The 12,949-nt window shown below is 34.3% G+C and overlaps 1 protein-coding gene across 1 annotated transcript in view; it reads left to right on the forward strand.

Moving 5' to 3' along the window:
- LOC121421915 overlaps nt 1–10,858 on the forward strand; it is an 11,984-nt gene extending 1,126 nt beyond the window's left edge. Inside the window, exons 2-6 of the mRNA XM_041616714.1 lie at nt 739–897; nt 1,836–1,843; nt 5,333–5,473; nt 9,788–9,932; nt 10,800–10,858. Coding sequence (XP_041472648.1) covers nt 739–897; nt 1,836–1,843; nt 5,333–5,473; nt 9,788–9,932; nt 10,800–10,858 — 512 coding nt within the window. The remainder of the gene's footprint in view (nt 1–738; nt 898–1,835; nt 1,844–5,332; nt 5,474–9,787; nt 9,933–10,799) is intronic.
- Nucleotides 10,859–12,949: the final 2,091 nt, after the last annotated feature.

Genomic DNA, 12,949 nt, shown 5'->3' on the forward strand with positions numbered 1-12,949 from the left:
TTCGAATAAAACCTCTGTCTAACTCCACCGAGCCATTCAGTCTCAAATAGAAATACTTGGATCCAGGATAATGGTAGGTAACCGTCATGTTACCACATCATTTAAGAAAATACAGAATTTTTAAAAATGGAAATATCGTTATTTACCCTTCATATTACAGACAATAACGGTGCTATACTTTATCGCTTATGACGTTGCAGTGACGATTAATAACTGTAGAAACTGAATGCACTACATTTAAAGAATCATCATATATTTGATAAATTCATTTATTCATTCAGTCTACGCCTACTTATTTTTGATTGATTAGGTTTCAGTTTCATTAGGGATAAACTTGTTCACCGAAATATGTTTACGATTGTTTCAAACAATAGGAACTGACATAATTATAATATCATAATATCTCCATTAAGTCGGTCATGCCATTTTAATAATATCATAAGTGAGGGGGCATCGTGGTCTAGTGGTTAAGACTCTCGTCTTTCAAAGTGAGGACGTAGATTCGATTCCATGCCATTGCATGTTTTCTTCAGCAAGAAAATTACCCACATTGTGCTGCACTCAACCCAGGTGCGGTAAATGGGTACCGCAGGAAATAATTCCTCGAAAAATCTGTGAGCGCCGAATAGGTAGACTTAGCCGGGGAAATATTGGAGCGCCTTGAGCACCTAGCAAGGTGGTTACGTGCTCTATACAAATCCAATATTTTATTATATTGTTTATTTTGTAATTTCATAGGTTGCGATAGCGAATTTGGATTTATGCGAGGGGAGGTCGATGGAATACAGGTGCTCGTTTTAGATGATACTGGGGACTCAGAGTTTCAACTGGCCGCATTACGAGCTTTTGATACCAAGGTCCGGGTGGATCCCCGGTCACCACCGAAGCCTGGTGCAAGTAAGTAAGAATAAGGACTTTTCAATTGACATGTTCACTAGTTAACAGTGTGATCAAGTCAGTGTATTAAAGCAATGTGATTGTGAGACACTGATCATGCGCAAACGCATCGTCGTCATCATCATCACCATCATGATCACAGCTTGGTCATCAGATGGTCGCATTTTCGTGTCAATAACAAGTGGAGGAAAATCTGTGCGAAAACTGATACGAAATGAAGATGATTTACAACTTCTGTAAGTAGACTGATTATATCAGACATGATAAGGATGCTGATGGAACTCCTGTACATAGACTTATATCAGAAGACATGTTCATGATGCTGATAGAATTCTTGTAAATAGACTTATATCTTTAGACATTGATCATGCTGCTGATGCATGAACTTGACTCTTTAGTATGTTATTTATGGCTACTTCATGTTTTCATCAGATAGCTTCTTTATATATATACGTTTGATGTGTACAATTTGATCATTTATCTTTGTGTGTGATTCTGTGTGTGTGTGTAGTGAAATGTCTGGTTATGTATTTGTGCAAATTGCAGAACTTCTTTCACCTCTCCTTCTACTCAGTCTTCATTTTGTATTGATTGTAACTCTATTATATTTCCATTTAATTATATTGTCGATGATTATGAATTTTATATGTCTGTCTATACCATTTGAATTCACATATTGACATTGATAAACTTCAAGCTTTGAATTTCAATCCATTTGCAACAGACTTCATGACAATATCTGAGAATGAAAAGTCACTTTTTGATACAAATTCGATCAATATTGCAAATTCTTGTAAATATTTATTCGCTGATGATTTTTGTAGCAACTTTTCATTTGATATTTCAAAATTCTCAGTGCTTCATTTGAATGCTAGGAGCTTGAAGAAGAACTTCAGTGAATTTCAAATACTTTTACATTCACTCTCTTATGATTTCAGTATTATTGGTATATCTGAAACATGGTTCAGTAAAAACACAGAGTTGTCATTATTTAAGATGGACAATTATAATCTTGTACAATCAAGTAGAGCCACTCGAAAAGGTGGTGGAGTTGCACTTTATGTTAAAAAAGACTTGAATATACAATTTCGGTCTGACATTTCTTTTAATGCACGAGAATATGAAACTGTTTTTATTGAAATACAAGGAAAAACAAAGCCGATTATTGTTGGCTGTGTATATAGACCTCCAAATGCTGATATTAATTGTTTCCATGATAAAATGATGAAATTTTTGGTACAATTGGAAAGTGAGCGGAGAGATGTTTATATAATGGGAGACTTCAACATTGACTTACTGAATTATGATACACATTCCAAAACAACAGATTTTCTAGATTTAATGTTTTCTTTAATATGTATCCCTGATTACTAAACCCACGCGTATTTCGTTTTCTAAAGCTTCTTTAATAGACAACATACTTTACTAATTCAATTGAAAAAAATAAATACCAAGGACTCATTTATTCAGATCTCTCCGATCATTTTCCAATATTCTGTGTAAGTAAAGATAGAGAAAATTTTGTCTTACCGATTGATAATAAGAATCATAAAAATAGATTAGTAAATGAAAAGGAATAGCAATGTTTAAGGAGAAACTTCGTCAGTTGATGCCAGACAGTTTATAGTAACGATGATGTGAATATATGTTACAACTTTTTCATTTCCAAATTCTGTATGTTATATGATGAATGTTTCCTGTTTGTACTGCAAAACCACGCAGTAGTAAAACACATTTTAAGAAACCTTGGATTACAATTGTATATTGAGGTCAATAAAACATAAACAAAGAATGTATAAAGGTACGATGAATACATTGAATACAAGGAAAAAAAGAAAATATTTGAATTAAAGAATAGATTAACTTCCATAATTAGAGCTTCAAAGGCAAAATATTATTATATGATATTCTTAGCAGTCAAGGGGGACATGGTTAAAACGTGGCGAGAAATTAATAATTTACTTGAAAAAATAAACAAATTCGCTACCACAAAAAATGTTTTATGGAATTCATCGTTCCATTCATCTAAAGATAAAGCACAAGCTTTCAACTCTCTTTTTATCAATATGGCTAAAAATATTTCAGCATCAATTCCTAATTCAACTAAGTCATTCAAAGACTTTTTGACTACACCCTCCATGTCCTCTTTGTTTCTGAATCTAACCTCTCCTTATGAAATTATTAATCTTTGCCATGAACTCAAATCATCTAAAGCAACAGGCCCAGATGATGTATTAACTTCTGTTTTGAAAAAATGTATACTTTTTTTGTTGAACCTTTGTGTTGTATTTATAATAATCTCTTGTATCAGGAGTATTCCCAAATAAACTTAAAACTGCCAAAGTTATTCCTTTATATAAGATAGGTCCAGTAAACTGTATAGAAAATTACAGGCCCATTGCACTTTTATCTACTTTTTCAAAATTACTGGAAAAAATAATGTATAAAAGAATTTATAATTTTTTATCCAAAACTAATCTTCTAGTTTCAAAACAATTTGGCTTCCGGAAAAAACATTCTACTTCTTTAAGCATTTGAAATATTACAGATTATATATTACGTAAATTTGATGAAGGTAAATTTTGCTGTGGGGTTTTTATGGATCTTTCCAAAGCATTTGACACCATCGACCATCACATACTGCTTGAAAAATTGTATTATTATGGTATAAGAGGTGTATCTCTTGAATGGTTTAGAAGTTATTTATTTGAAAGGAAAACAGTATGTGATGGTCGATGGTGTAGCATCCGATTTTTCATATACAAATACTGGTGTTCCACAAGGATCTGTGCTTGGGCCACTATTATTTTTGTTGTATATAAATGATATTACACATACTTCAGATATTCTCAAATTTTCATTATTTGCTGATGATACTGCTGTCATTTCATCTCACAAAGAATAAATATTTTAATTTGTAATATAAATATTGAATTAGAGAAACTAAGTGAATGGTATATTTGTAACAAACTCTTTTTAAATACTGATAAAACAAATTACATAATATTTCATTCCAAACAGAAAAAAGTTTCTTGTCAGGTTTCCCCTGTGTATATAAAAAATGATATTCTTAAGAAATGTAATATTGTAGAATTTTTAGGCATCAAACTTCATGAATCGCTTGATTGGTCTCACCACATTTCTCATGTTTGTTCTAATATCTCAAGGGGGGTTGGTATTATAACACACTTTAGAAACACACTGCCAAAAAATATTTTATTAACTATTTATAACAGTATTATATTACCACATATCAATTATTGTAATATGATATGGGCAACTCTTCAAGACACACCTATACAAAATTCATATTCTTCAAAACGTGCTATCCGTATAATTACTCATTCTAACTACATGACACCAAGTACTCCTCTGTTTTGTGACCTAAAATGTTTGCCTGTTTTTGATCTTGTAACAGTAAACAATTTAATATTTATGTTCAATTTTCATAAAAAAGAGCTTCCATCAATATTCAATGATATGTTTAAAACAAATTCTTTTTATCATTCTTATGCTACCAGAAACAAATCAAAATTTCTTATCCCTTTTGCACGTACCTCATTAACCCGACATACAATAAGATTTCAGGGTGTTCATGTTTGGAATTTGTTACCTTATGTTGTGAAAAATTCTTCAACTTTAACGAGATTCAAATACTTATGTAAACAATTATTGTTTAAACGTTTGATGTGCTCTGAGTAGAGGGTATTCTTTCTCCCTCTCGAACTCTATCTTCCCTCTTTCTTTCTTTCTTTCTCCCTATCTCTCCTTTTCTTTTTCTATCGCTTCCTTCTCTTTCTTACTCTTTGTTAACTTCTCAATGTTCTGCATATGGGTGTGTGTTGGTGTGATTGTGTGTGTGTATGAGACAGTTTTTTTTTATCTGTTTTACGTTTTAACAATGTAAGATCTGTTTTGTTTTGTTAATGATTGTACAGGGCCCATCCTCGCAAGCTATGCTTTTCTTGGGTCCTTCCGATTTTTAGTTGTGAACTTTGTATGTATTTATTTCAATTGAGTTTTTAATGGAAAATAATGAACTGAACTGACCTGAATTATCATCACCATTATGATCACCATCATCATCATAATTATCATCATCGTCTTAACCATCATCGCTATCATGCCTATTATCACCATCATTGTCATCATCACCACCACCATTTTATCATTATCGTCATCACACCATCATCAGCATCATCAGTACCACCATCAACACCATTATTATCACCACCATCATCATCGTTATCATCTTCATTGTCATCATCACCATCATCACCACCACCACCACCATTTTATCATTATCACCATCATCACTGTCATCAGCACCACCATCAACACCATCATAATCACCATCATCATTCTAATCGATATCACTATCAAGACTTTCATGGCCTTTGTACCCATCATCCAATTACGTTTGTATACCTGATAGATGGCCGTCACTGAGCCGTTTCAACTGTCCGCCATGATTTTTCGAAAGTGCGTTAACCCCGACTCCAGGACTGATGCATTTCGCCTCTGGTTCGGCACAAATGAGATGATCGAAGCAGGTCACCTAAACTTGATAGAGACCGTGAGTTAAAAAGATAATCATATTTACATGTATATATATATACATATATATATTATATGTTCTAAATCCGTGATTAAAGGACAAGTCCACCCAACAAAACTTTATTTGAATAATAAGAGAAAAAATCATCAAAATCGATGGAAAATACGAAAGTTATAACATTTTAAAGTTTCGCTTCATTTCACAAAACAGTTATATGCACAACTCGGTCAGTATGCAAATGAGGGAACTGATGACATCACTCACTATTTCTTTTGTATTTTATTTTATTATATGAAATATGAAATATTTTCATTTTCTCATCAATGTCATGTGAAATGAAGTTTCATTCCTCCCTGAACACGTGGAATTCCATTATTTAACATTTTGTGGTTCAGGCAAAGAGGTCCTAATCGTTAAATTAGTAAAAAATTGAAATATTGTATACTAGTAATTCAAACAATAAAAAGCAAAAGAAATAGTGAGTGACATCATCGACTCTTATTAGGATGTAACTGACTCGTTCATGTAACTATTTTGTTGAAAATAAGCGAAACTTTGCGAAACTTTGAATCATAACTTTCTTATTTTACATCCGATTTTGATGGAATTTTCAGCATTGTGCTTGCTGATTTTTCTCTATTGATGCAAATAAACATTTTTCTGAGGTGGACTTCACCTTTAAAATATGGATAGTAAGTGGGTAGAATGTCAAACAATGTCAAATAATTCAAAACTTATATTACACAATGAACATAAATGTGTAAGAGAAAAGTTAATATACTTCTGCTCATACATGTCATAGTTACACCACTAACTTTAATGATTTTAAGAACACCTTTGTGAGTATATTAGGAAAACCAAACGTTAAAGAATAGAGAGTCTGTTTAGTTCCCTGAAAAGAAAGTGCCGCTTATTGGGTTCGTAGCGTGCGTACAAAGTGAGATGCGATGGCGCAATGAGCCAGCAATTTGGAGGTGGGTAGATATCTAGTGCATTAGGAAAAAGTTTGACATTTTTATCACAAATGTCCATTTCTTGATAGATTTTGGCATAATTTTATTTAGGGAATAGGACCTAATATCATATTTCACCCTTCTCTTTTTCCTTTGCTTTCTTTTTCTATGTTTTCTTTCCTTGTTCTTGAAAGCCCCCACACCCCCCCATCATCTGGACGCCACTGGTGAAATGAAATGTAATTCACACTCTTGATACTCAAACTGCAACAGTGTGAACATGGTGAAGACAATTGCACACACTATGGACATCTGTGCATCGCGAAATTTCACCGTGTGTTCATATAGTAAACTATATGAAAATGTGATTCGCACTGTTAAAATGCTCAGATCTTACAGTCTTAAGATGAACACACTGTTAACATTCTGTGACCTCACTGTACACACATCTTGAACACAATGTGAGATACTGCTCCCTTTCCAGCAAGGAATTAGTCAAGCATATTTGTGTGCGTGCCGAGCAATTAAGGCTACGATTAAGTGGGCGAGTTGCGCGAATGTGGGTGTGTAAGTATGTGTAATTCGGTTTTACATAATTGTTTCATACATAAGTGATTTATCCTTAAGCTTACTATAATTGGCTAATCTTGTGTGTCCTTCCGTTTGTTTGAAGCACGTTTTCTCCGTGGTTTTCCACTCAATGGAGCTGGAATTTTTTCTAAACATGGTTAGATTGTTCACAGATTGTCATGACGGGGGTTGTTTGTGGTATTTTTGGTCGCATTATTTAATTTTTTTTTACAATTCGTAACTTTTGGCATTCCTTTTCGCCGCCCTGAATATAGCTTTGAAATTCCCAGTCCCTTTTACCTCTCTCGGTCAGCGAAATACAAAGCACGGTATACGGTACGTACTTACACTCATGCGCTGGCTGCATGTATATATGCATGTGTAGCGCTGCTGAAACGTAAACAACATACCGTAATCGGCCGATGTCCTCAGTGGTTACCGTACAAAATGTAAGCAGTTGTCACAAAGAGGTTAATATTCTGACTTGCCTTTTGAAAACAAGTGTTGACTGGGGGTTTGCTGGGGGGGGGGGGGTGAGGGTCTACATCTAATGTTTCTGCCCAGTTTCATTAACACATCCTTTGTATTTTAATTTAATCCTATATTTAACAGATTGGGCTACCTGCTACTCAACGCTCCAAAATCAAACTGTGCCGGTGCTCTGTTGTACACAGTTGAACAGTGCATGGTTAGTATTTTGACGTAAAATGTAATATTTATATTGGAATGATCGATGCCGCAGTAAATCTAAATTCCAACATATGATGAAGTTGTTTGGTTGAGTCAGATAATCAACTCAGTGCTAAGTTCCAAAACCCAAAATTAAAATCGTCTTAAATAGATTTGCTATTACCCCTTTTATTTAAAGGCAAATTTGATCAATTTTCTTCTACAAATTGGCAACACTGGCATTTTTTTTTGCTACACATATTTTGTTTGACATGTATTCTACAAAACTCTGTTTTACATATGTAGATGTTTATTAAAAATGTAGATATGAATAATACAGTGTAAAAATGGTTTATCGCTTCTATAGCCAATACCGTGTATAACAGACATACGGGACCTTATGCATTATGCCATCTCAAACATTATGATCTTTTCATCTGTATACTGTTGTAGCATATCTTGCCTTTAATTAACATGATATTTTATGAAAAAAGACATAATCTATAACATACACGTATCAATATTGTTATTTTTATTTGAATAAAATTAAATCAGTGAAGATGCCCATTTAACTTTTAAAAGACACAATAATTCCATACTACATTTACAGTGAACTTTCTAAGATTTTTATCAATTATTTCAATGCATAACTATTTGATCTACCAGTAAAAAAAGATATCTAAAACCTCTAAAAGAAATTAAAATGCCCATGTAAGCCATACAAATCTTATCTTTTTATCACAAATTAACATCTAAAATCTTTTCTCTCTCTCTCTCTCTCTCTCTCTCTCTATCTCGCTCTTTTGTATTCTTTAATTTCTCTATCTCTCTCTCTCTGATTTTCCCAATGTCGATCTCTCTCATTTTCCCCACTATCTCTCTCTCTCATTCATTTTCCCCGTGTGGGTCTCTTTCATTTTCCCCTCTGTCTCTCTGTCATTCATTTTCCCCTCTGTCTCTCATTTTTCCCATTCTCTGTCTCTCATTTTCCTCACTGTCTGTCTGACTCATTTTTCCCACCACTGTTTCTGTCTCACTCATTTTATCACCCCCCCCCCTTCTCTCACTCTCACTTCTTTTCGACATCCTGCCATACTTATATATGATTGAGCAACCTTTAATTTAAAAATTACAAACAACTGCAGTCTAATGTGCATTGTAAGGTACATGTGCAATGTACTTACATATTTATTTCCGACCCAATACATGTAATCATAACATTTCTATATCACAATAATTGCCTCTTGACTGCTTACTGAATACACCGTGTTCTAATACATTTTTCCATTTTATAGTTAGATTGGATTTCACTCTGTAATGATTATTGAAGTTCTTCCTCCAGTTCAACCCAAGATGCTTAACTTAATTGAACCTCCTATCTATATTGAAAGAGAAGTCTGCTATAAATCAGTTGTCTAAATATATTTCATCAATAAACTGCTCGGCTTTCAGTGTAAATAGGCAGTCTAGCTGTACATACAAGAATGTCACCCCTCCCCTCCCCCCACACACTTTGATAAAGAAAAATGACTCCTATCCCCTGTGCTGCCACGGGTAATTGCTGCTAGTTACAATAGATAAGATTTATTTTATTTATACACGGTTAAAAAGCCCAAACAGTTCGCAGACTGATTTCCATTGGGGCCGTGTGGAACATACAATTGACAAAGGAAACATTTTAAAATCAACACGTTTAAAGAACAATATATATATATGGAACAGAAGCATCAATGAAATATTACAAGGCAATCAATGAAACGTGAAGAGGAGGGGAGCAGAAGAAAAAAAAGAAGAAGAAGGGAAGTGAGAGGAGAAGAAAAAGACAACAGAGAAGATAACAGAGAAGAAAAGAAGAAGAAGAAAAAGAATAATAATGATAGTAAGAAAAAGACGAAGAAATTATATGCAATGAACATCTTAGACTTAGGTTTCGAACCTCAGACTTAATACGCTATCTGAATTCGTAATTAAGTTACATAATCCGTAACAGTCTCATACCGCCACTATAAACTCTTGGAATTTCAGCTTTACACCCTTGTCTGCCTCTTTGACAAAACATGCACCTATAGGTTATGATCATTTTATTTTGAAGATCACATAAGTTTTTTTTAATGGCTTTTTATAACATTTCTTTTGACAGTTTTATGTCGACTATCAAAACACCAGTCTTGCAAGGGTCGATTTTCCTGAACCCTTCGAGTTGCTGGAGTTGGCGCGCTTTTACCCCGTGAATACATCTTCAGTTACCTGTGTAAGGCTCGAGCTTGTTGGGTGCAACTTTTCAAGTAAGTAAAAATTACTCCAAATTCCGAATTCCTCTTTGTCATAGGAAATTACAAATGGAATGGGCCTCATTTAAATAAAACCACAGTATTAAAGCCATTTACATAGATCTTTGGCAAATCCGTACATATTGTTCTTTACGTTAACATTTAATTTTGAATTGTGTGTTATTTCCCCTCTCGTTGTTCTTGTTGTTGGTATTATTAGATAATAGCTAGCTTGTTTATTAATAACTTATTATATTATATTAATAACTTGTTATATCATTGTTGATTTATGTTCTATTTATATATGTATTTGTTTTTTACTAATGTATGTTTGAGCTAGACCCTTAGAAGAACAGCCTGTGGCTGAAGAAAAAATAAATAAATAAACAATATATCCACTCTGTTGACCGATTTCTTACCGATAACCCACAGCATCCAGTGGAATTGATCCAACCAAATCAACTCTAAATCGGAATCTAAGAAACATTGGTGTTTCATAGCCAAAATCAGTCGTTTGTTCACTAGTAATAAACACCACTATTAACGAGAACAATTTTTAATAGGACCTTAGTCATGATTTGAGAAACGGTAATTAAAAAAATATACATACAGTTTGAGAATGGTTCACCTTTCAGTGGCATAATGGATAAAGCAAATTGAGGGGCCACAACACGTCTTATATCGCAAACTTTTCTTAGATGTTTCAAGTTTTAAGCGAGTGAGCATATATTAGGAAGTTTAACAATTGAAATTATTATCAATTATGATAGATCTCAACATAATGTTCAAAAATGTATATCTTGTCGGTAAAAGCCTCCCCGCACCTATATCATGTCATTGTCGCTATTTATAATAAAAATTTGGGGTCCGTTTTTATCACAGGTTGCAATAAACGGCTCGGAATGGAGTCCAGAGAAATACAGAAGTCAACTTACGTGTAAAGGATGTAATGAAACAACTATTAATCAATCCCGTCTTCATCACTTTGACCCCAAAGGTATACAAAATACATATTCAATCGGTTCCATTTGTTATTTCGATTCGCCTTTCTAAAACGCTGCACCAACTCTGTGAATTATCTCTCATTGACTTAACGAAATATGATCTAACTCGATCGATTCAAAGTTGAAAAAAGCACACATTTTATGAATTCTTGATCAAGTCAAGTTTAAGTTTAACATATCAATTTGTTGTGTACAAAAAACGCTCCTCTTATAAGGCATAGAAATGGGACGTTTAACGCACAGTCACTAATACGCGCCCCTGTCTTCGCATCGTGCAGGCAGTCTACGTGTATAGTGGCGGGCTGCTACATTGCGGTGCAGGGGTGTTCAACTTACATATCGTGAGCGCACTCAGCTGCGTGTTTTCACTTCTTCTTCTTTTCTTGTCATTTTTCCTCGCATTACTTGTTTTCATAAATTTCCCTCTCACTTTCCTTGTTTTCTCACTCCCTTCAGTTTTGTAACTCTTCTTGATCACTTGCATTCATTGGCACACCCCCGGTCGAAAATGGTACGGTCCTATCCAACATTGTCGCTATATACGAATAATGAAAACTTGCAAAATTCTTCACGCGCTGCGTTGCATAGCTATGCGTGTGTACTGTGTACACACAATGCCATCGGCTGAATCCGCCAAACTATAGTGACCAATTATTGCAAAAGCTTTTGCAAATGTGAAAAGTGACAGAGGTTTTTTTTATCCAATCAAAATAATTCTTAGGTATTCGCAATCTACAGCATTTTCTGCAAAATGTCTTTTTTTGATAGGGTCTATTGTGACGTATATATTTTTTTACAACAATGTGAAGTTGCACCAAAAGTTTCGTTTCCAGCACTTGCCCATTGGCTCATGTACAAATGGATTTCAAAATCATCAAGAAAGGTTCCAAAAACCTCAAAAGTGACAGAACTTAATTTGACTAAAATTAAATGAAAATCATATCATGTTCAAGGTGAGAATCTGCTCTATTCTATTCTGTTTTGATAGATCACCTTGTTGACGCGTTTGGGAGATATCTTAGCAAATCCGTCAAAAACGGCGTATTTTTCAATTATTCTCCATAGGGAATAATTTAACACGCTACGCACTGCAAAAAAGGAGCGCAAGCAAATTGATATGAGAGGATCTTTGTAGTGATTATTCAATTTTCACTCAAGGATTTACTTTTTCTCTCACGATTCGGCACACACAGAGTCCTTGGTCTTTTTTTTTATTATAATAAATTGGCAATTTTTGAAAAAAAAAGAAAAAAAGAAAATACTATCAGCCATTCTTGGATGATTTCTGTAGCTTTAAATTGTTATAGCAAATCTGCTATCATATCATGTTTTATGGAACAGGTACCACATTTGCATTTACTAAGAATTGAACTACTCTGTCATTTATCGACATAATTCATGATTAAATACACATTGGCAGGCGTTCCATGCCCAAGATCCAATCAAAAGCGGAGATAACACTTCCACCATCCTCGACTTCTGTATCTCTCTTTTGTAGGATTACTGGTTGTGTTTTACCGACGACGGAAGTCCATGATATATGGTTCCAAATTGCTTCAAAGATGTCCACGTATTCCATGCGATCATGAGTCAAGGGGTTTTGTAGAAGGAAGGAGAACGTTCATCGCAAGACTCAAAGTGGAATATAAAACTTCTCGACCAGGACAGTTGGAGGGAGTACAAGAACATCATAGGAGAAACAATGGTAGGCCTGTAAAAGTAGAGGGCATCAACACTGTTAGAATGAACAGTATTGGCCACCTCTCTAATCGTTGGCATCTATAGGTATATATTTTATTTACTCACTTTGTATTCTCCGAGTGAAATATAGACTTCAGGACCAGAACAAGTGGGCGGAGTACAAGAATGCCATGGAATGAACAATTTTTATTCTGCGACTTAGGAGGCATCAGCTCTCCCAGGTCGCAAATTATATGGAACTTTTATCCGTTGGCATAGTCCCTTAGTTTCTATTCAGAAAAATTCGTAGAATATGGACTTCTCGACCAGGACAGGTGGAAGTTGTAC

Source organism: Lytechinus variegatus, chromosome 9 (assembly GCF_018143015.1).
Source record: "Lytechinus variegatus isolate NC3 chromosome 9, Lvar_3.0, whole genome shotgun sequence".
Lineage (NCBI taxonomy): Eukaryota > Metazoa > Echinodermata > Echinoidea > Temnopleuroida > Toxopneustidae > Lytechinus > Lytechinus variegatus.